Source organism: Zosterops lateralis (genome assembly GCF_965231275.1).
Source record: "Zosterops lateralis genome assembly, chromosome: 37".
In the NCBI taxonomy this organism is placed as follows: domain Eukaryota; kingdom Metazoa; phylum Chordata; class Aves; order Passeriformes; family Zosteropidae; genus Zosterops; species Zosterops lateralis.
In genome coordinates, this window is record NC_139797.1 from 1,357,925 (window position 1) to 1,379,981 (window position 22,057).

At 60.4% G+C, this 22,057-nt stretch overlaps 2 protein-coding genes across 2 annotated transcripts; one reads left to right on the forward strand and one right to left on the reverse strand.

The window, feature by feature from the left end:
• Window positions 1-411: 411 nt before the first annotated feature.
• On the reverse strand, window positions 412-7,842 carry LOC310921893 (scavenger receptor cysteine-rich domain-containing group B protein-like; the record flags this gene model as incomplete). The annotated part of the gene is made up of 10 exons (XM_083882154.1): window positions 7,747-7,842; window positions 7,495-7,551; window positions 7,031-7,354; window positions 6,703-6,752; window positions 6,572-6,631; window positions 6,367-6,474; window positions 5,811-6,006; window positions 4,588-4,902; window positions 3,442-3,576; window positions 412-461 (listed from the first exon to the last, which is right to left on the reverse strand). The coding sequence occupies exons 1-10, from the start codon at window positions 7,811-7,813 to the stop codon at window positions 412-414; spliced, it is 1,362 nt and encodes a 453-aa protein (XP_083738280.1). The 5' UTR covers window positions 7,814-7,842.
• Window positions 7,843-8,551: 709 nt separating this feature from the next.
• LOC310921894 (scavenger receptor cysteine-rich domain-containing protein DMBT1-like) lies at window positions 8,552-21,781 on the forward strand (the record flags this gene model as incomplete). The annotated part of the gene is made up of 17 exons (XM_083882155.1): window positions 8,552-8,624; window positions 12,016-12,030; window positions 12,372-12,413; window positions 12,599-12,922; window positions 14,194-14,327; window positions 14,442-14,559; window positions 15,326-15,655; window positions 16,874-17,194; window positions 17,411-17,431; window positions 17,485-17,568; window positions 17,651-17,692; window positions 17,785-17,817; window positions 18,101-18,448; window positions 19,188-19,517; window positions 20,310-20,437; window positions 20,882-21,076; window positions 21,575-21,781. Coding segments are annotated over 17 exons (2,745 nt in total), but the record flags the coding sequence as incomplete, so codon positions are not given.
• Window positions 21,782-22,057: the final 276 nt, after the last annotated feature.

Consider the following 22,057-nt stretch of genomic DNA (forward strand, 5'->3'; position numbering starts at 1 on the left):
GGGCCGGAACCGGGATAAAACCGGGATAAAACCGGGATAAAACCGGGACAGAACCGGGACAGGACCGGGCCCGGCGCCGCCGCCGCCGCCGCGCAACGCCCGGGCCGCGCCGCCGCCCGAGGCCACGCCCCCTCCGCCTCACGAGGCCACGCCCCCTGCGCCTTCCCGCCTTCGCCACGGCCAATCAGGCCACGCCTCCTCGGGCCAGGCCACACCCCCTTTCCCCCGGAAGCGCGCGCGGTGCGCGCTGGGTAATGTAGTCCCGAGCCCGCTGCCGTTCTATCGGCCTTGAGTGGTTTATACTGGTTTATACTGGTTTATACTGGTCTGTACTGGTTTGTGCTGGTTTATACTGGTTTTTATTGGTTTTGAGGGGTGTTTCGAGGTCACTCGGAGGTGGTTTGGGGGTCCCTAGGGCTCAGGTGAACTCGGGGACTCCTCCGGCAGCAGCGGCGGCTCACCTGGGACATGGCGGGGGGGCGGTCAGGGGGGTCCCCAAAACCTTCCCGACCCCCCAGAGACCCCCCAAAACCCCTTCAGGACCCCCCGAATCCTTCTTAAACCCCCCCCAAATCTGCCGAGACTTCCCAGGCACCCCCCAAATCCGCCTCAAATTCCACAGGACACCCCAAAATTCCACCCCAAATTCCCCAGGGATCCCCCAAAATCCATCTCAAACCCCCCAAATTCACCAGGACCCCCCAAATCCACCTCAAACCCCCCAAAGACCCCCCAGGGCCCCCCAAATTCTTCCAGACCCCCCAAACGTGCAGGGACCCCTCCCAAACCCCTCAGGGCGCCCCAAAATCCACCCCAAGACCCCCAAATACCCCCAAATTCCCTAAGATCCCCCCCAAATCCACCTCAAACCCCCCAAATTACCCCAAAGACCCCCCCAGGGACCCCTCCAAACCCCCAGGACCCCCCAAATCCACCCCAAATTCCTCCAGACCCCCCCAAATCCACCTCAAGACCCCCAAATTCCCCCTAAGACTCCCCAGGACCCCCCAAATCCACCCCAGGGACTCCCCAAAATTCCACAGGGACTCCCTAAAATCCACCTCAAACCCCCCAAATTCCCCCAAAATTACTCGGGGACCCCCCAAACCTCCAGGACCTCCCCAGGGACCCCCCAAATCCACCCCAAATTCCTCAACACCCCCCAAATCCACCCCAAGACCCCCAAAATTCCTCCAAATTCCACAAGACCCCCCAACCCCCCCCCCAAACCCCTCAAGACCCCCCAAAATCTCCCCGAAATTCCCCAGGACCCCCCAAAACTCCTTCCAACCCTCCCTGGGACCCCCTCAAGACCCTCCCCCAGAACCCCCCGGTGGGATTTTGGGGGGTCCCTGAGGGGGTTTGGGGGGTCCTGGGGGGGATTTTGGGGGGTCCTGGAGGTTTGAGGGGTCCCTGGGGGGGGTCCCTGAGTAATTCTGGGGGAAATTGGGATGGATTTGGGGGTCCTGAGGGGTCTTTGGGGAATTCTGGGTGGATTTGGGGGGTCCCGGGGAGTTTGAGGGGAATTTTGGGGGTCCTGGAGGTTTGGGGGGTCCAGGGGAATTTTGGGCGTCCCTGGGCGGGGCTTGGGGTGGATTTTGGGGGGTCCTGGGCAATTTGGGGTGGATTTGGGGGGGTCTTGGGCAATTTGGGGTGGATTTAGGGGGTCCCGGGGAATTTGAGAGGAATTTTGGGGGGTCCTGGAGGTTTGGGGGGTCCTGGGGAATTTGGGCTGGATTTGGGGGGGTCCCGGGGAATTTGAGAGGAATTTTGGGGGGTCCTGAAGGGTTTGGGGGATCCTGGGGAATTTGGGGTGGATTTTGGGGGGTCCAGGGGAATTCTGGGGGAATTTGGGGTGGATTTGGGGGGTCCCTGGGGGCTCTTGAAGGATTTGGGGGTCCTGAGGGGGCTTGGGAGGGGTTTTGGGGGGTCCTGGGCAATTAGGGATGAATTTTGGGGGGTCTTTGGTGAATTTTGGGGGGATTTGGGGGGGTCCTGAAGGTTTTGGGGGTTCCTGGGGGGGCTTGGGAGGGATTTTGGGGGGTCCCTGGGGGGGCTTGGAGGATTTGGGGGTCCCTGGCGCGTCTTTGGGGAATTTGGGATGGATTTGGGGGGGTCTTGGGGAATTTGGGGTGGATTTGAGGGGTCCCTGGGGGGTCTTTGGGGAATTTGGGATGGATTTTGGGGGTCTTGGGGAATTTGGGGGGTCCCGGGGAATTTTGGGGGGTTCCTGAGGGGTTTTGGGGGGTCCTTGGGGAGGTCCTGAAGGGTTTGGGATGGATTTTGGGGGTCTTCGGGAATTTGGGGTGGATTTGGGGGGTCCTGGAGAATTTTAGGGGGATTTTGGGGAATTTTGGGGTCCCCGGGGGGTCCTGGGGAGGATTTTGGGGGGTCCCGGGAGATTTTAGGGGATTTTGGGGGTCCCTGGGGGGTCCTGGGGGGGATTTGGGGAGTGTTGGGGGGTCTGGGAGTCCCGGGGGAGTTTTGGGGTTTCATGAGGTTTTTTTGGGTATTTTGGGGTATTTGGGGTAATTTTGGGGTAATTTTGAGGTTTTTTTGGGTGTTTTTCAGGTTTTGGGATGTTTTGGGGGCATTTGGGGGGTCTTTTGGGGTAGGTTTAGGGTTTTGGGGTGTTTGGGGTATTTTGGGGTATTTTGGGGTATTTTGGGCTGTTTTGGGGTATTTTTGGGTATTTTGGGATGTTTTGGGGTATTTTTGGGTATTTTGGGATGTTTTGGGGTATTTTGGGGTGGTTTTGAGGTAATTTTGGGGTGTTTTGTGGTGGTTTTGGGGGTGTTTTGGACTGTTTGAGTTTTTTTATTATTTTGGGGGGTGTTTGGGGGCGTTTTGGGCTGTTTTGGGGTGTTTGAGTGGTTTTTTTTGGGCTGTTTGGGGGGTTTTTTGGGAGAGTTTTCAGGGGTTTGGGGGTAATTTTGGGGTGTTTTGGGGTATTTTGGGGAGTTTTTTGGGGTAGTTTGGGGGGTATTTTGGGGTGTTTTGTGGGTTTTTTGGGGGGTTGAGGTATTTTGGGGTGGGTTTGGGTATTTTGGGGTGTTTTGGGGTATTTTAGGGTGTTTTAGGGTGTTTTCAGGGGGTTGGGGGTGTTTTGGGGATTTTTTGGGGTATTTTGGGGTGTTTGGGGGTATTTTGTGGTATTTTGGGGTATTCTGGGGTATTTTGGGTATTTTGGGGTATTTTAGGGTATTTTGTGATATTTTGGGGTATTTTGAGGTATTTTGGGGTGTTTTGGGGGTATTTTGGGGTTGTTTTGGGGTGTTTTGGGGTATTTCAGGGGGTTTGGGGGGTATTTTGGGGTGTTTGGGGGTATTTTTGGGTATTCTGGGGTAATTTTGGGTATTTTGGGGTAATTTTGGGGTATTTTGGGGGGTATTTTTGGGTATTTTTGGGTATTTTTGGGTATTCTGGGGCTCCTGGCCGTACCTGCTCGGCGCCAGCCCCAGCGGGCGGGGCCGCGGGGGGCACACCTGGCCCACAGGTAAAGGCCCAGCAGGGCCCCGCAGAGCCCCGCCCACAGCCCCGACAGCCCCTCCAGAACCGAGCACCAGCTGGGCCCTGCTGCGCAGGTGAGAGACAGGTGAGACAGGTGAGACACACAGGTGAGATACTGACAGGTGAGACAGGTGAGATACAGACAGGTGAGACAGACAGGTGAGACAGGTGAGATACAGACAGGTGAGACAGGTGAGACACTGATAGGTGAGACACACAGGTGAGACACACAGGTGAGACACAGACTGATGAGACCAACAGGTGAGACAGGTGAAATATGGACAGATGAGACAGGTGAGCCAGGTGAGGGTAAGACAAATGAGGGACAGACAGGTGAGACCCACAGGTGAGACAGGTGAGAGATGGAGAAGTGAGATGGACAGGTGAGACAGGTGAGAGACAGACAGGTGAGACAGGTGAGGGAAAGGGGAGGGACAAGGGTGAGACAGGTGAGATACAGGTGAGGACAGGTGAGAGAAAATGGGACGGGGGACAGGGGAAAACAGGTGAGACAGGTGAGGGATGGACAGGTGAGATGGACGGGTGAGATACGAGCAAGTGGGACAGGTGAGAGATGGACAAGTGAGGGACAGACAGGTGAGACAGGTGAAGGACAGGAGAGGGACAAGGGTGAGACAGGTGAGATGCAGACAGGTGAGAGACAGGTGAGGGTGAGGTCTCAGGTGAGAAGAGTGAGACAGGTGAGGGATGGGTTGGACAGGTGAGCACAGGTGAGCACAGGTGAGGGGAAATGGTACAGGTGAGACAGGGGACATACAGACAGGTGAGGGACAGCTGACACAAATGAGGAGCAGGAGAGGCAGGTGAGAAGTGTGACAATGAAGGACAGGTGAGACAGGTGGGGCAGGTGAGGTACCAACAGGTGAGGGCTCAGGTGAGAGAGGTGAGACAGGTGAGGGATGAGTAGGACCGGTGAGAGCAGACCACAGGTGAGGACAGGTGAGGGATGGGCAGCACAGGTGAGGACAGGAGAAGGACAAGAGACCACAGGTGAGGACAGGTGAGTACAGGTGAGGACAGAAGACCACAGGTAGCCCAGGTGAGCCCCTGACTCACCTGGCAGCGCCTGGCAGGCCACCTGGGCGGCCGCACCTGAGTCGCAGGTACCTGTGCGGAGCCCGCGGCACTCGAGCAGCAGCTCCTCGTTGCCCCGGCAGGTGAGCTGGGCCAGCCACGCCCCCCCCGGCAGGTGCGGCCCCACAGGTGCGCTGAGGGCGGGGCCGCAGCCCAGCTGCCGGCACAGCACCTGCGCCTCGGGCAGCCCCCAGGTGAGGCCGCACACCTGCAGCCAGGTGCGGTTCAGCAGCACCTGCACCTGCCCCGCGCAGGGCCCGGGGCCGCCCTGCAGCCGCACCTGGGGGGGGTCGGTACCTGCCGGGACGGGAGGGGGGTCACACACCTGGGGACACACCTGGGGACACCTGGGGATACCTGGGGACACCTGGGGATACACCTGGGGATACCTGGGGATACACCTGGGGACACACCTGGGGACGCCTGGGACACACCTGGGGACAGCTGGGGACACACCTGGGGACACACCTGGGGACAGCTGGGGATACACCTGGGGACACACCTGGGGACACACCTGGGGACACCTGGGGACACACCTGGGGACAGCTGGGGACACACCTGGGGACACACCTGGGGACACACCTGGGGACACACCTGGGGACAGCTGGGGATACACCTGGGGACACACCTGGGGACACACCTGGGGACAGCTGGGGACACACCTGGGGACACACCTGGGGACACACCTGGGGACAGCTGGGGATACACCTGGGGACACACCTGGGGACACACCTGGGGACACCTGGGGACACACCTGGGGACAGCTGGGGATACACCTGGGGACACACCTGGGGACACACCTGGGGACACCTGGGGACACACCTGGGGACAGCTGGGGATACACCTGGGGACACACCTGGGGACACCTGAGACACACCTGGGACACACCTGGACACCTCACCCCATCACCATCCAAGCACACCTGTGAGGCCACCTGTGTTACCTGAGCACATCTGGCCCCCCAGTGCTCACCTGAGCACACCTGAGCACACCTGGGTACTGCCAGGACCCACCTGAACCCCCCACAGAGCACCTGGGCACACCTGAGCACACCTGGGCACCCTCCTTGGGCCCTGCAGAGCTCACCTGATACCTGAGCACACCTGAGCTCACCTGAGCTCACCTGTCCCCCCTGTCCCCCCTGTCCCAGGTGTCCCCCCTGTGCCCCCTGCCCCACCTGCCCCCACCTGTCCCAGGTGTCTCACCTGAGCAGACCACTCCGGCGTCCTCGCTGTGGCCGCAGTTGTGCTCCCCCCAGGTGTGCAGGTGGCACTGGCTCAAGGTGAGCTCCTCACCTGTGCAGTGGGTCCCGTCCAGCCAGATCGGGTCCTGGCCCTGCCCGAAGTGGGCGTGGCCGGGGGCGGCCAGGGCGGTGCCGCAGCCCAGGTAACGGCAGATCACCTGGGACAGGTGTGGGGAGAGGAGTGAGAGCAGTGCAGGTGTGTCCCGTTGTCCCCAGGTGTGTCCCCAGGTGTGTCCCATTGTCCCGAGGTGTGTCCCAGGTGTGTCCCAGGTGTGTCCCCAGGTGTGTCCCAGGTGTGTCCCAGGTGTGTCCCCAGGTGTGTCCCCAGGTGTGTCCCCAGGTGTCCCCAGGTGTGTCCCCAGGTGTGTCCCCAGCTGTCCCCAGGTGTGTCCCCAGGTGTCCCCAGGTGTGTCCCCAGGTGTGTCCCCAGGTGTGTCCCAGGTGTCCCCAGGTGTGTCCCCAGGTGTGTCCCCAGGTGTGTCCCCAGGTGTGTCCCCACCCCAGGTGTCCCAGCTCACCTGTGCGTCCGCCATGTCCCAGGTGTCGTCGCAGACGGTGCCCCACCTGTACCTGTGCAGCACCTCCACCCTCCCCACGCACCTGGAGGAGCCGTTCACCAGCCGCACCTGGGGACACACCTGGGTCACCTGAGGGTGCCTGGGGACACCTGGGGTCACCCAGGGACACACCTGGGCTCACCTGGGATCACACCTTTGGCCTTACCTTCAACTGCCTCTCCGAGTCCACTTGAGCATCCACCTGTGAGCTCACCTGGGGGTTCACCTGTGAATACACCTGGGCGTCCACCTGGGGCTCACCTGTGAGTGTATCTGGGGGTTTACCTGGGGACTCACCTGGGGACTCACCTGTGGCGTTACCTGGGGGTGCTGCAGGGGATCGTCACCTGTGTGTGGGGGGAGAGATGGGAGGGGCACACCTGAGCACACCTGTCCATACCTGTGTCCACGCACACTCACCTGCACACACCTGTCCATGTCTCACATGCATACATCTGCCCATGCCCACCTGAGCACATCTGTCCGTGCCTCACCTGTCCATGTCTCACCTGCACACACCTGTGCACACACACCTGTCCACGCTCACCTGTCCATGCCTCCCCTGCACTCACCTGTGCACACACACCTGTCCACACTCACCTGTCGCTGTGTCACCTGCACTCACCTGCGCACACCACACCTGCGTCCTCGCCGTGGTGACAGTTGTGCTGGCCCCAGGTGTGGGGGGGGCAGAGCTCCAGCGCCGGCTCCGAGCCCCGGCAGGTGACCTCGTCCAGCCAGATGGGGCCCTCACCTGGCCCGAACTCACCTGTGCCCGCCAGCGCCAGGGCGGGGCCGCAGCGCACCTGGCGGCAGGTGACCTGCGCGTCCGGCAGCTCCCAGGAGTCGTCGCACACCGTGCCCCACCTGCCCGCGTGGAACACCTCGACACGCCCCGCGCACCTGTGCGGGCCCCCGGCCAGGCGCACCTGGCCCTCCTGGGGCTCACCTGGGCACCCAACGCACAGGTGAGCTCACCTGGCCCTCCTGGGGCTCACCTGGGCACCCAACGCACAGGTGAGCTCACCTGGCCCTCCCGGGGCTCACCTGGGCGTGTCCCAGGCTCACCTGGGGGTGTCAGGGACTCACCTGAGGGTGTTGTCGGGGTCACACCTGGGGGTGTCAGGGCCTCACCTGGGGGCACACCTGGAGCACAGAACAGGGACAGGTGAGCTCACCTGGACAGGGCTCAGCGCCTCAGCCACGTGGGGGCGCTGTTCACCAGCCCCTCCTCACCTGTCCCATCCCCCTCACCTGTACCATCCCCCTCACCTGTCCCAGTCTCACCTGTCCCACCCCCCTCACCTGTCCCAGTGTCACCTGTCCCCCCCAGGGACTCACCGCAGCCCCACAGGTGCAGGAGCAGCCCCAGGTGAGCCGGCAGGTAAAGGGGGCCCCAAATCCTCATGGCAGGTGAGCTCAGGTGAGCTCGGGTGAGCACAGTGAGCTCAGGTGAGCAGAGGTGAACTCAGGTGAGCTCAGGTGAGCCCAGGTGAGAAGGCGTGGCCAGGCCAGGTGAGATCTCCGCACTGAGGCTGAGCTGGGGCACAGGTGAGGGAGCAGAACAGGTGAGGGTCTGCCCATACCTGAGCTAGGTGTGTCCCCCCCAGGTGACCCCCCCAGGTGTTCCTCCCCAGGTGTGTCCTACCCCAGGTGTGTTGTCACTCCTCAGGTGTGCCCCTCCCCAGGTAACCTCCCCCCAGGTGTGTCCCAGTCCAGGTGACCCCCAGGTGACCTCCCCAGGTGACCCCCAGGTGACCCCCCAGGTGTTTCCCTCCCCAGGTGACCCCGAGTTGACCCCCCCAGGTTTTTCCCCTCCCTGGTAACCCCCCCCCAGGTGTCCCCCCAGGTGTTCCCCCCCCCAGGTGTGTCTGTGCCCAGGTGACCCCCCAGGTGTTTACTCCCCCAGGTGACCTCCAGGTGACCCCCCAGGTGTTTCCTCCCTCAGTTGACCCTCTCAGGTGTTTCCCCTCCCCAGGTACCCCCCAGGTCCCCCCCAGGTGACCCTTTACCTGCCGCCGCCGCCTCCCCCCGGCCGGGCCGTTCCCGCCTTTTCCCGGCGCTGCTGTGACGTCACGGCGCCCCTCCCCCCCCGGTGTGGGGTCAGGGTGGGGGAGGGGCGGGTCCCGGGGTCACCTGTCCGGCCATGGCGGCCCCAGGTGCGCGCGGGGCCTCCAGGTGTGTCACCTGGGCCCTCCTGGGGCTGCTCCACCTGCGCGGTGAGTGACGTCATCGGGGGGTCCCCAATGCGGGGGGTTTGACCCAAAAATTCTGGGATTTGGGGCCCAAATTTGGGGGTTTTTATGCCCAAATTTGAAGGATTTTACCCCAAAAAACTGAGGGATTTTTGTCCAAAATTGAGCGTTTTTATCCCCAAAACTTGAAGGATTTTATCCCAAAAAATTGAGGGATTTGGGGCTGAACTTGTGGAATTTTATCCCAAAAAATTGAAGGATTTTACCCCAAAAAATTAAGTCATTTGGGACCAAAATTGAGGGATTTTATCCTCAAAAAATCGAGGGATTTGGGGCCGAATTTGTGGAATTTTATCCCAAAAACTGAAGGATTTTATCCCAAGAAATTGAGCGATTTGGGGTCAAAATTGTGCAATTTTATTCCCCCCAAAAAGTGGGATTTTTGTCCAAAATTGTGGGATTTTATCCCAAAACCACGGTGGGATTTGGGGCTGAAATTGAGGAATTTTACCCCCAAAATTCTGGGATTTTATCCCAAAAAATTCTGGGATTTGGGGCCGAAATTTGGGGATTTTATTCCCCACAAATTGAGGGGTTTTTGTCCAAAACTGAAGGATTTTATCCCAAAAATTTGAGGAATTTCTGGCTAAAATTGAGGGATTTTATCCCCAAAACATCGAGGGATTTGGGGCCGAAATTTGGGGATTTTATCCCCCAAAATTGAAGGATTTTACCCCAAGAAATTGAAGGATTTTTGTCCAAAATTCTGGGATTTTATCCCCAAAATTTTGGGAGATTTTATCCCAAAAATTTTGAGGGATTTGGAGCTGAAATTTTGGGATTTTATTCCCCGAAAATTGAGGATTTTTTGTCCAAAACTGAGGGATTTTATCCCAAAAAGTTGAGATATTTTATCTCACAAAGTTGTGGGATTCGGGGCTGAAATTTTTGGATTTTAACCAAAAAATTGAGGGATTTTATATTTAAAAAATTGAGGAATTTGGGGCCAAAATGGAGAGATTTTATCCCCAAGAATTGCGGGATAATTTTTTACCCCCAAAACTGAGATTTGGCCCCGAATTTTTGGTTTTTCCCCCAAACTCGGAGGGGTCTGACCCAAAATTGAAAAATTTGGCTCCACCCCAAAGGATTTCACCCCCAAATTCCTGGATTTTATCCCAAAAATCTGAGATTTTATCCCAAAATTCGTCAATTTTATCCCAAAATTCTGGGATTTTTTTCCCAAAATCCCCATTTTTATTCCCCAAGATCCCCATTTTTCCCCCAAATCCCCATTTTTGCCCCCAAAATTCCCTTTTTTTTTCCCCCAAAATTCCCATTTTTTTGCCCCAAATCCCCATTTTTCCCCCCCCAAATTCCGGATTTCCCCCTTTGGGGCCCCCATTGATTTTTGGGGTCAAATTCCAGGATTTTGGCTCATCCCGGAATTGCCTCATCGGGCCCGACCTTTGACCTTTCCCCGATTTTCCCAATTTCCCAAAATTCCCTGGGCTGCCCCTCCCCCACCCCAATTTTATCATTTTTCCTCCATTTCCCCAAATTTTTCCACATTTTCCCTCATTTTTCCCCATTTTCCCAATTTTTTTCCCAATTTTTTCCCAATTTTTCCCAATTTTTTCCCAATTTTTCCCCATTTTCCTCCATTTTTCTCCATTTTCCCAATTTTTTTCCCAATTTTTTTTCCCAATTTTTTCCCCATTTTCCCCAATTTTTCCTCAAATTTTCCCTTTTTTTTTCTCCTCCTTTTCCCCACTTTTCCCACATTTTTCCCATTTTTCATTTTCCCCTCTTTTTTTCCCCATTTCTCCCATTTTTCCCAAATTTTCTCCTCCTTTTCCCCACATTTTCCCAATTTTCCCCCATTTTCCCCTCTTTTATCCCAAATTTTTCCCACTTTCCTCCTGATTTTTTCCCAAATTTTTCCCACATTTTCCCCATTTCCCCCAAATTCCCCCAATTTTTCCCCATTTTCTCCCAATTTTTCCCAATTTTTTTCCTCCTTTTCCCCACATTTTCCCCATTTTTCACCTTTTTCCAGATTTTCCCACTTTTCCAGTTTTTCCCAATTTCCCTCCCCTTTTCCCCATTTTCCCTCCATTTTCCCCAATTTTTCCTCCTCATTTTTCCCCTTTTTCCCACATTTTTCCAATTTTTCATTTTCCCCAATTTTTGTTCCCCTTTTCTCAATTTTTTCCCCAATTTTTCTCCTTTTCCTCTTATTTCCCCCATTTTTCACCTTTTTCCCCCCATTTTCCCCCAATTTCTCCCAAATTTCCCCATTTTTTCCCCATTTTTCCCCCAATTTTTTCCACATTTTCCCCCATTTTCCCCCATTTTTCATTTTCCCCTCTTTTTTCCCGTTTCTCCCCATTTTTCCCAAAATTTCCCACCTTTTTCCCTTATTTCCCATTTTTCACCTTTTTCCCCAATTTTCCATTTTCTCCCATTTCCCCCCATTTTCTCCATTTTTCCCCATTTCCCCCATTTTCCCCATTTTTCCCAATTTTTTCCCCATTTCCCCAATTTTTCCTCAATTTTTCCCATTTTTTTTCTCCTCCTTTTCCCCACTTTTCCCACATTTTCCCCCATTTTTCGTTTTCCCCTCTTTTTTTCCCCATTTTCCCCAAATTTTCCCATTTTTCCCTATTTTCCCCCATTTTTCCCAAATTTCCCAGGTTTTGCCCAATTTTCCCCTTTTCTCTCCCTTTCCCCCCGATTTTTTCCCAATTTTGCCAAATTTTTCCTCATTTTTCTCCTCCTTTCCCCCATTTCCCCCACTTTTCCACCTTTTCCCTTTTTCTCTGATTTTTCTGATTTTTCTCCAATTTTTCTCCAATTTTTCCCAATTTTTCCCCAATTTCCCCAATTTTCCCTGATTTTTCCAGATTTTCCCCCCATTTTTCCCCATTTCCCCCCAATTTTTTTCTCCTCCTTTTCCCCACTTTTCCCTCATTTTCCCCATTTTTCATTTTCCCCATTTTTTTCCCATTTCTCCCATTTTTCCCAAATTTTCTCCTCCTTTTCCCCACATTTTCCCATTTCCCCCATTTTTCCCTCTTTTATCCCAAATTTTTCCCACTTTCCTCCTGATGTTTCCCAATTTTTCCCAATTTTTCCCCATTTCCCCCAAATTCCCCCAATTTTCCCCATTTTCCCCCCGATTTTTCCCAATTTTTTTCCTCCTTTTTCCCATTTTTTCCAAAATTTCCCCAATTTCCCTTTTCCTCCAATTTTCCTGATTTTTCCCCATTTTTCTCATTTTTTCTCCTCCTTTTCCCCAAATTTCCCCAATTTTTTCCCAATTTTTCCCTCCTTTCCCCATTCCCCAAATCCTCTTTCCCTGTTCCTCACCTGTGCTCACCTGTCCCTCACCTGTCCCTGCTCTTCCCCACAGGTGTGCTGTGCTCAGGTGAGTCCAGGTGTGCTCAGGTGAGGGGATGGTACAGCCACACCTGTGTGCAGGTAACACACCTGGGCAGGGCTCAGGGCTTGTCTGCACAGGTAACACACCTGGGGACACACCTGGGACACACCTGGGGGTGGGGACACACCTGGGACACACCTGGGGGTGGGGACACACCTGGGACACACCTGTCCACACCTGTCCCAGGCTGGGGCTCAGCACCTGGGCACACCCCACAGCCCCACCTGCCCAGGTGTGCTCCCAGCATCTCCTCAGGTGTCCCCACCTCACCTGAGCCTTCCAGGCCCTGCCCAGGTGAGCTCACCTGTCCTTGTTCTGTGCTCCAGGTGTGACCGTGGCACCCTCAGGTGTGACTGCAACACCCTCAGGTGAGTCCCTGACACCCCCAGGTGAGCCTGGGACACGCCCAGGTGAGGCCTGGTGCCCAGGTGAGCTCACCTGTGCGTTGGGTGCCCAGGTGAGCCCCAGGAGGGCCAGGTGAGCTCACCTGTGCATTGGGTGCCCAGGTGATCCCTGGTGCCCAGGTGAGCTCACCTGTGCGTTGGGTGCCCAGGTGAGCCCCAGGAGGGCCAGGTGCGCCTGGCCGGGGGCCCGCACAGGTGCGCGGGGCGTGTCGAGGTGTTCCACGCGGGCAGGTGGGGCACGGTGTGCGACGACTCCTGGGAGCTGCCGGACGCGCAGGTCACCTGCCGCCAGGTGCGCTGCGGCCCCGCCCTCTGGGCCCCGGGGAGGGCGCAGTTCGGGCGGGGCTCAGGTGTGATCTGGCTGGACGAGACCAACTGCACCGGGACAGAGACTCACCTGGCGCAGTGCCCCGCACACACCTGGGGCCGCAACGACTGTTACCACGGCGAGGACGCCGGGGCCGTGTGCGCAGGTGAGGCGTGGACAGGTGTGACTGGACAGGTGTGTGCAGGTGAGGCAGGTGTGACAGGACAGGTGTGCATAGACATGTGTGCGCAGGTGGGACAGGGACAGGTGTGCAGGGAGATACAGGTGTGTGCAGGTGTGCACAGGTGAGACAGGGACAGGTGTGCAGGTATGGACAGGTGTGCACAGGTGAGCACAGGTGAGACAGGGACAGGTGTGCAGGTACAGAGAGGTGTGCACAGGTATGCACAAACAGGTGGGCACAGGTGTGCAAAGACAGGTGTATGCAGGTGAGACACAGGTGTGTAGGGTAGGACAGGTGTGCAAAGACAGGCATGTGCAGGTGAGACACGGACAGGTGTGTGTGGACAGGTGTGCACAGGTGCGACATGGACAGGTGTGCAAAGACAGGTGTGCAGGGAGAGACAGGTGTGCAGGTGAGACATGGACAGGTGCTCGCAGGTGAGCAGGGACAGGTGTGTGGGGAAGGACAGATGCACTCAGGTGTGCACAGGTGTGCATAGCTGGGCTGTGTGCACAGGTGAGCCTGGGCAGGTGTGCAGGTGAGGGGAGAAGGGCACCAGGTGAGGCCGGGGGCAGGGGGAGAAGTGGGAGGGGTTACCTGGAGCTCACCTGTGCCAGGTGTGCCCATCCAGGAGGGTTTGGGCTCGCCCAGGTGTTCTCTGCACCTGTGGGCAGGTGTGTGTGTGGGGGGGTGGGGACTCCATCCTGGGAGTTACCTGTGGTTACCTGTGTGTTACCTGTGGGTTACCTGGGGTTACCTGTGGGTTACCTGTGTGTCCCTGTGTGTCCCTGGGTTACCTGTGTGTTACCTGTGTGTTACCTGTGTGTTCCTGTGTGTTACCTGTGTGTTACCTGTGTGTCCCCGGGGTTATCTGTGTGTCCTGGGGTTACCTGTGTGTTACCTGTGTGTTACCTGTGTGTTACCTGTGTGTTACCTGTGTGTCCTGGGGTTACCTGTGTGTTACCTGTGTGTCCTGGGGTTACCTGTGTGTTACCTGTGTGTCCCTGTGTGTCCCTGGGTTACCTGTGTGTTACCTGTGTGTCCCTGTGCATCCCTGTGCATCCCTGTGTGTCCCCGGGGTTACCTGTGTGTTACCTGTGTGTCCCTGTGTGTCCCCGGGGTTACCTGTGTGTTACCTGTGTGTCCCTGTGTGTCCCCGGGGTTACCTGTGTGTTACCTGTGTGTCCCTGTGTGTCCCCGGGGTTACCTGTGTGTCCCGGGGTCACCTGTCCTGACCAGCCCAGGTGTTTCAGACTCTCTGGAGCCGGAGCCGCCTCACCTGCGCCTGGCCGGGGGCCGGCACCGCTGCCAGGGGAGGGTGGAGCTGCTGCACCTGGGCAGGTGGGCCGGGCTCTGCGGGCACACCTGGGGCCCGCGCGAGGCTCAGGTGCTCTGCAGGGCCCTGGGCTGCGGGACCCCGCTGGAGGCCCCGCCCACCGCCGCACCTGGGGGCTCACCTGGGGGCTCACCCGGGGACACACCTGAGGACACACCTGGGCAGGTGTGGCTGGAGCAGGTGAGCTGCCAAGGCACCGAGAAGGACCTGAGGCAGTGCAGGGCGGGGCCCTGGCGGGAGCGCACCTGTGGCCCGGGGGGCGTGGCCAACGTGACTTGTTCAGGTGGGTGTGACGTCATCCTCACCTGTGGGAGGGGGTGCTGGGGTGTGACGTCATCCTCACCTGCTCACAGCTGACCTCTCCCTCACCTGTAACTCCCCCTCACCTGCCCAGGTTACACCTGAACCCCCCCCCCACCTGAGCCCACCCTCACCTGCCTGGCCCTCACCTGTAACTCCTCCCTCACCTGTCCCACCTCAGCCCCTCTCCCCAGGTAACCGGGGCCATTACCTGAGCCCTCACCTGCCCGGGTCACACCTGAGCCCCCTTCCCATCCCCTCCCAGGTAACCTGGGCTGTTACCTGACCCCACCCTCACCTGCCCAAGTCACACCTGTAACCCCCCCTCACCTGTAACCCCTCCCTCACCTGACCCCAGCCTCACCTGCCTGGGTCACACCTGTAATGCTCCCTCACCCACCCCTCCCTCACCTGTTCCTCCCTCACCTGTAACCCTTCCTCTCACCTGTCCAGCCTTCACCTGTCCCCCCACCCTCACCTGTCCGCCAGCCCTCACCTTTCCAGGCCTCACCTGTCCCCCATCCCTCACCTGTCCAGCCCTCACCTGTCCATCTCTCACCTGTCCATCCCTCACCTGTCCCCCATCCCTCACCTGTCCCCCATCCCTCACCTGTCCATCTCTCACCTGTCCATCCCTCACCTGTCCTCCCACCCTCACCTGTCTCCCCACCCTCACCTGTCCCTCCCTCACCTGTCTCCCCACCCTCACCTGTCCCTCCCTCACCTGTCCAACCCTCACCTGTCCCCAGGTGCGGCTCTGGCCACGCCCCCGCAGGTGCGGCTGGCGGGGGGCCCGCACAGGTGCGCGGGGCGGGTGGAGGTGCTGCACCTGGGCAGGTGGGGCACGGTGTGCGATGACACCTGGGCGTTCCCCGCGGCCGCCGTGGTGTGCCGTTACCTGGGCTGCGGCCAGGTGATCGCGGCCCCGCCCCGCGCGCGCTTCGGGCCCGGCGCAGGCCCCGTGTGGCTGGACGGGCTCACCTGCACAGGTGAGGAGGCCGCGCCCTCCGAGTGCCGCCACAAGGGCTGGGGGGTGCACACCTGTGAGCACAGCGAGGACGCCGGAGTCATCTGCGCAGGTGAGGGATGGGAGGGGACAGGTGAGGGATGGGGAGGGGTAGGGGACAGGTGAGGGAACAGGTGAGGGCTGGGGGTACACACCTGTGAGCACAGCGAGGACACCGGAGTCATCTGTGCAGGTGAGGGCGGGCAGGGACAGGTGAGGGGACAGACAGGTGAAGGGACAGACAGGTGAGGGACAGCTGAGAGACTGGGACAGGTGAGGGGCAGGAGGACAGATGAACTGAGGAACAGGTGAGGGGACAGGTGAGCGGTGGGACAGGTGGAGGACAGGTAAGGGACAGGTGAGAGACCGGGACAGGTGAGGGATGTGTGACAGGTGAGACAGGTGAGGGATGAGGGGAAAGGTGCGGAACAGGTAAGGGACAGGTGAGGGGATAGGGGAGCAACCGGGGACAGGTGAAGGACAGGGGAACAGGTGAGGGATGGGGAAACAGCTGAGGGACAGGTGAGGGGTGGGACAGGTGAGAGACTGGGACAGGTGAGGGACAGGTGAGGGATGGGGGGACAAGTGGGGGACAGGTGAGAGACTGGGACAGGTAAGGGGTGGGGGACAGGCAGGGGAGAGGACGGGGTGGGACAGGTGAGGGATGGGGGACAGGTGAGGGGACAGGTGAGACAGTTGGGGGGGTGGGGGACAGGTAAAGGACGGGTGAAGGATGGGGGACAGGTGAGACAGGTGAAGGATGAGGGGAGAGGTGAGGACAGCTGAGGGACAGGTGGAGGTGGGACAAATGAGACAGGTGAGAGATGAGGGACAGGTGAGGGGAGGGACAGGTGTGGGACAGGTGGGGGGATAGGGGACAGTGAGGGACAAAGGTGAGAGATGGGGGGACAGGTGAGGGACAGGTGAGAGACTGGGACAGGTAAGGGGTGGGGGGCAGGTGTGGGGCTGGACAGGTGGGGCACAGGTGAGCAACTGGGGACAGGTGAGGGATGGGGAGCAGGTGAGGGATGGGGTGACGGGTGGGGGATGAGGGACAGGTGAGGGGTGGGACAGGTGAGGGACAGGTGACAGATGGGGGACAGGTGAGACAGGTGATAGATGGGGGGACAGGTGGGGACAGGTGGGGACAGGTGAGGGACAGGGACAAGTGAGGGACAGGTGGGATCAGGTTAGGCCCAGGTGGGCTGTGAGTAAACCCCCTCACCTGTTCTCCCCCTCACCTGTCTCACCTGTCCCTCACCTGTTCATTTGTCCTCACCTGTCCCCCCAGGTTCTGGCCTGGCCGACCTGACCCAGGTGCGCCTGGCCGGGGGCCCGCACAGGTGTGCTGGGCGTGTCCAGGTGCTGCACGAGGGGCGCTGGGGCGGGGTCTGTGCGCTCACCTGGGCCACGCCCGCCGCCGACGTCACCTGCCGCTACCTGGGCTGCGGCCCCGCCCTCGGCACCGCCCAGGTGAGCGTCGGCAGCGAGGAGCTCACCTGGGTGGAGTCGCTCAGGTGCGAGGGCGGCGAGGGGAACCTGCTGGAGTGCCAGGTGAAGGTGTGGGGAGCCCCCCCCTGCCCGCACGCCGCTGTCACCTGTGCACGGCCAGGTGAGTCTGTGCACCTGTACAGGTGAGCCCTGAGAGGCCCAGCCCAGCCCAGGGGCTCACCTGTGCAGGCCATGGGGAGTCACCTGTACACCTGGGACACACCTGGGACACACCTGGGGTTACATGGGGACACCTGGGGATATCTGGGACACACCTGTGCACACCTGGGCCACCATGCAGGTGAGCACACCTGCCCAGCCCTTCTGTGTGTTCCAGGTGAGGCCCTGACTCCCCCAGGTGAGCCCTTGGGGCGCCCAGGTGAGCTCACCTGTCCACGCTTTCATTCTCAGGTGAGGCCGTGCCCCCGCCAGGTGAGGCCCTGGCGCCTTCAAGTGCGACCTCGGCGCGCTCAGGTGTGACCACGGCACCCTCAGGTGAGCCCCAGGTGGCCCCAGGTGGCCCCAGGTGAGCCCCAGGCGTCCCAGGTGAGCTCACCTGTCCTTCCTTTGTGTTCAGGTGCATCCCCATCTCACTCAGGTGTGGCCCCGACACTCTCAGGTGAGCCCCAGGTGTCCCCAGGTGTGAACAGCGCCCCCACCTGGCTGAGGCGCTGAGCCCTGCTCAGGTCAGCTCACCTGTCTGTGTTCCAGGTGTGCCCCCAGGTGCGACCCCGGAACCCTCAGGTGAGTCCCTGACACCCCCAGGTTATCCCTTGTGCCCAGGTGAGCTCACCTGTGCGTTGGGTGCCCAGGTGAGCCCCGGGAGGGCCAGGTGAGCTCACCTGTGCGTTGGGTGCCCAGGTGAGCCCCAGGAGGGCCAGGTGAGCTCACCTGTGCGTTGGGTGCCCAGGTGAGCCCTGGTGCCCAGGTGAGCTCACCTGTGCGTTGGGTGCCCAGGTGAGCCCTGGTGCCCAGGTGAGCTCACCTGTGCGTTGGGTGCCCAGGTGAGCCCTGGTGCCCAGGTGAGCTCACCTGTGCGTTGGGTGCCCAGGTGAGCCCCAGGAGGGCCAGGTGCGCCTGGCCGGGGGCCCGCACAGGTGCGCGGGGCGTGTCGAGGTGTTCCACGCGGGCAGGTGGGGCACGGTGTGCGACGACTCCTGGGAGCTGCCGGACGCGCAGGTCACCTGCCGCCAGGTGCGCTGCGGCCCCGCCCTCTGGGCCCCGGGGAGGGCGCAGTTCGGGGAGGGGGCGGGGCCCATCTGGCTGGACGGGCTCAGGTGTGTCGGCAACGAGACTCACCTGGCGCAGTGCCCCGCCCAGCCCTGGGGCCAGCACAACTGCAACCACGTGGAGGACGCCAGCGCCATCTGCGCAGGTGAGAGCCCACAGGTGAGCGCACCTGGGCTGGGGGGGGACAGGTGAGCTCACCTGGACGGGGGGAGGTACCTGGAGGGGACAGGTGAGGGGGGAGGGAAGGGCACACCTGGGCACACCTGAGACCCACCTGTCCCTGCCCCATCCCTGTTCCTCACCTGTCCCACACTGGTCTCACACCTGTCCCTCCCCTCTCACCTGTCCTTCACCTGTCTAAACCTTGTCCCTCACCTGTCCCCTCCACACCTGTCCTACACCTGTCCCTGCCTCACACCTGCCCCTCTGGTGCCCCTGGCCCCACACCTGTCCCCAGGAGCCCCCCCCCCCAGGTAACCCCCAAGTGCCCCCAGGTCTCCCCAGGTGAGTCCCCCAGGTGCCCCCAGGTAACCCCCAGTGACCCCAGGGGTCCCCAGGTGTCCCTGCCCCACAATTGTCCCAGGTGAGCCCCCACGTAACCCTCAGGTAACCCCCAGGTGTCCCCAGGTGCCCCCCAGGTAACCCCCCTCTTTCCCTGTCCCACACCTGTCCTGTCCCTACCCCACACCTGTCCCCAGGTGACCCCAGGTGTCCCCAGGTGTCCCCAGGTAACCCCAGGTGACCTCCAGGTACCCCCCAGGTGCCCCCAGGTGTCCCTGCCCCACACCTGTCCCCAGGTGACCCCAGGTGTTCCCAGATGCCCCCAGGTGTCCCCCAGGTGCCCCCAGGTGTGTCCCCCAGGTAACCCAGGTGTGTCATTGCAGACTCGGGGCTCCCGGCCGTGCCCCAGGTGCGTCTCTCAGGTGCCCCCGACAGGTGCGCGGGGCGTGTGGAGGTGCAGCACCAGCACCTGTGGGGCACCGTGTGCGACGACACCTGGGGGCTGCGCGAGGCTCAGGTGCTCTGCGCTCACCTGGGCTGCGGCCCCGCCCTGGAGGCGCCGGGGGGGGCCAGGTACGGCCGCGGCTCGGGGCCCATCTGGCTGGACGACGTCACCTGCGCGGGGCACGAGCCCGACCTGTTCAGGTGTGCCCATCGCACCTGGGGGGAGCACAACTGTCACCACGGCGAGGACGCGGGCGTGGTCTGCGCAGGTGAGACGGGCAGGTGTGAGCAGGTGTGTGCAGGTATGGACAGGTGTGGTCTGCACAGGTGAGTGCGGACAGGTGTGAGCAGGTGTGCATGGACAGGTATGCTCAGGTAGGGACAGGTGTGGTCTGCGCAGGTGAATGTAGACAGGTGTGCATGGACAGGTGTGGTGCGTTCAGGTGAGTCCAGGTGTGCTCAGGTATAGACAGGGGTGCATGGATAGGTGTGCACAGGTGAGACATGGACAGGTGTGCAGGTGTGTGCACAGGTGTGGTGTGCACAGGTGAGACATGGACAGGGAAGATATGGACAGGTGTGAACAGACAGGTGTGGTGTGTGCAGGTGAGTACAGGTGCGATCAGGTATGTACAGGTGTGCATGGGCAGGTGTACACAGACAGGTGTGGTATGTGCAGGTGAGTGCAGGTACAGACAGATGTGTGCCCAGGTGTGCTCAGGTGAGACATGGACAGGTGAGATGTGGGTAGATGGGCAGGTGTGGGCGCAGGTGAGACATGGAGAGGTGAGAAATAGACAGGTGAGCATGGACAGGTGAGCACAGGGGAGACATCGACAGGTGTGGGGAGGTGAGGTATGGACAGGTGTGTGCAGACAGGTGTGTGCATGTGTGCTGTGCACAGGTGAGACACGGACAGGTGAGACATGGACAGGTGTGCTCAGGTGTGATACGTGTGTGCAGGTGAGCAGTGACAGGTGTGCACAGGTGTGTGCACAGGTGTGCCCTCCAGGCCAAGTGAGCTTTACCTGGTGCTGCTCTCACCTGTCCGTTCCCCACAGGTACCTCCAGGCCAGGTGAGGTGCGGCTGGCGGACGGGCCTCACCTGTGCGCAGGTAGAGTGGAGGTGCTGCACGAGGGCACCTGGGGCACGGTCTGTGAGCACGGCTGGGACCTGAGCGACGCACAGGTGAGCACAGGACAGGTGAGGGGGGGACGGGTGAGGGGGACAGGTGAGGGGGGACAGGTGAGGGGGACAGGTGAGCACAGGGACAGGTGAGAGGGGGACAGGTGAGGGGGACAGGTGAGGGGGGACAGGTGAGAGGGGGACAGGTGAGGGGGGACAGGTGAGAGGGGGACAGGTGAGAGGGGACAGGTGAGGGGGGACAGGTGAGAGGGGGACAGGTGAGAGGGGGACAGGTAAGCACAGGGACAGGTGAGGGGGGACAGGCGAGGGGGGACAGGTGAGGGGGGACAGGTGAGGCTGAGGGGTAACAGGTGAGGCCCTGGGGATGCCCAGGTGAGCTCAGGTGTGTCCCTGGGCTCACTCAGGTGTGTTTAAGGTCATTCAGGTGTGATTGGGGTCACCCAGGTGTGTCTCTGGGCTCACCCAGGTGTGTTACCTGTCTCACAGGTGGTGTGCCGCCAGGTGGGCTGCGGGCCGGCGCTGGAGGCCCCGCGGGGGGCGCGGTTCGGGCGGGGCTCGGGGCAGGTGTGGCTGAGCGATCTCACCTGTGCGGGCACCGAGACACACCTGGGCCAGTGCCCCGCCCCCCCTGGGGCAGCAACACCTGCGGGCACGGCCAGGACGTGGGCGTGGTCTGTGACGGTGAGTGCGGGCAGGTGAGGGGGACAGGTGAGGGGGGACAGGTGAGGGGGGACAGGTGTCTATGGACAGGTGAGGGAGGACAGGTGTGTGTGGACAGGTGTGTACGGACAGGTGGGGAGGACAGGTGTGTGTGGACAGGTGTGTGTGGACAGGTGTGTATGGACAGGTGGGGAGGACAGGTGTGTGTGGACAGGTGTGTGTGGACAGGTGTGTATGGAAAGGTGTGTATGGACAGGTGTGTGTGGACAGGTGAGGGATGGACAGGTGAGACATGGACAGGTGTGCCATGGACAGGTGTGCCATGGCGAGTGCACCTGAGTGCATGGACACCTGTCCATGTCTCACCTGTCCCTCACCTGTCCATCCCTCACCTGTCCCCACTTGTCCTCACCTGTCCCTCACCTGTATCTCACCTGTCTCACCTGTATCTCACCTGTCCTCACCTGTCTCTCCTACCCAGCCCTCCGTCCCTCGGCCTCACCTGCGGGGCCTCTCCAGGTGCGCCTGGCCGGGGGCCCGCACAGGTGCGCGGGGCGGGTGGAGGTGCTGCACCTGGGCAGGTGGGGCGGGGTCTGTGACCGCACCTGGGACCTGCGGGCGGCCCGGGTCCCCTGCCGCCACCTGGGCTGCGGCCACGCCCTGGCCGCCCCCGGCCACGCCCACTTCGGGCCCGGCGGCGCCCCCGTGTGGCTGGAGGAGCTGCGCTGCTCAGGTGAGGAGCTCACCTTGGACAGGTGCGAGCGGCCCCAGGGCTGGGGGCGGAGCCGCTGCGGACACCTGGAGGAGGCGGGAGTGGTGTGCGCAGGTGAGCGCGGGGACAGAGGAGGGATGGAGGGGCTCAGGTGTGTCCTGGGGGGACAGGTGAGGGATGGGAGGGCTCAGGTGTGCACACGTGACCATAGGGGACAGGTGAGGGGGGGGGGCAATGACTCAGGTGTGTCTGGGGGGGCTCAGGTGTGGGTTGGGGACTCAGGTGAGAGC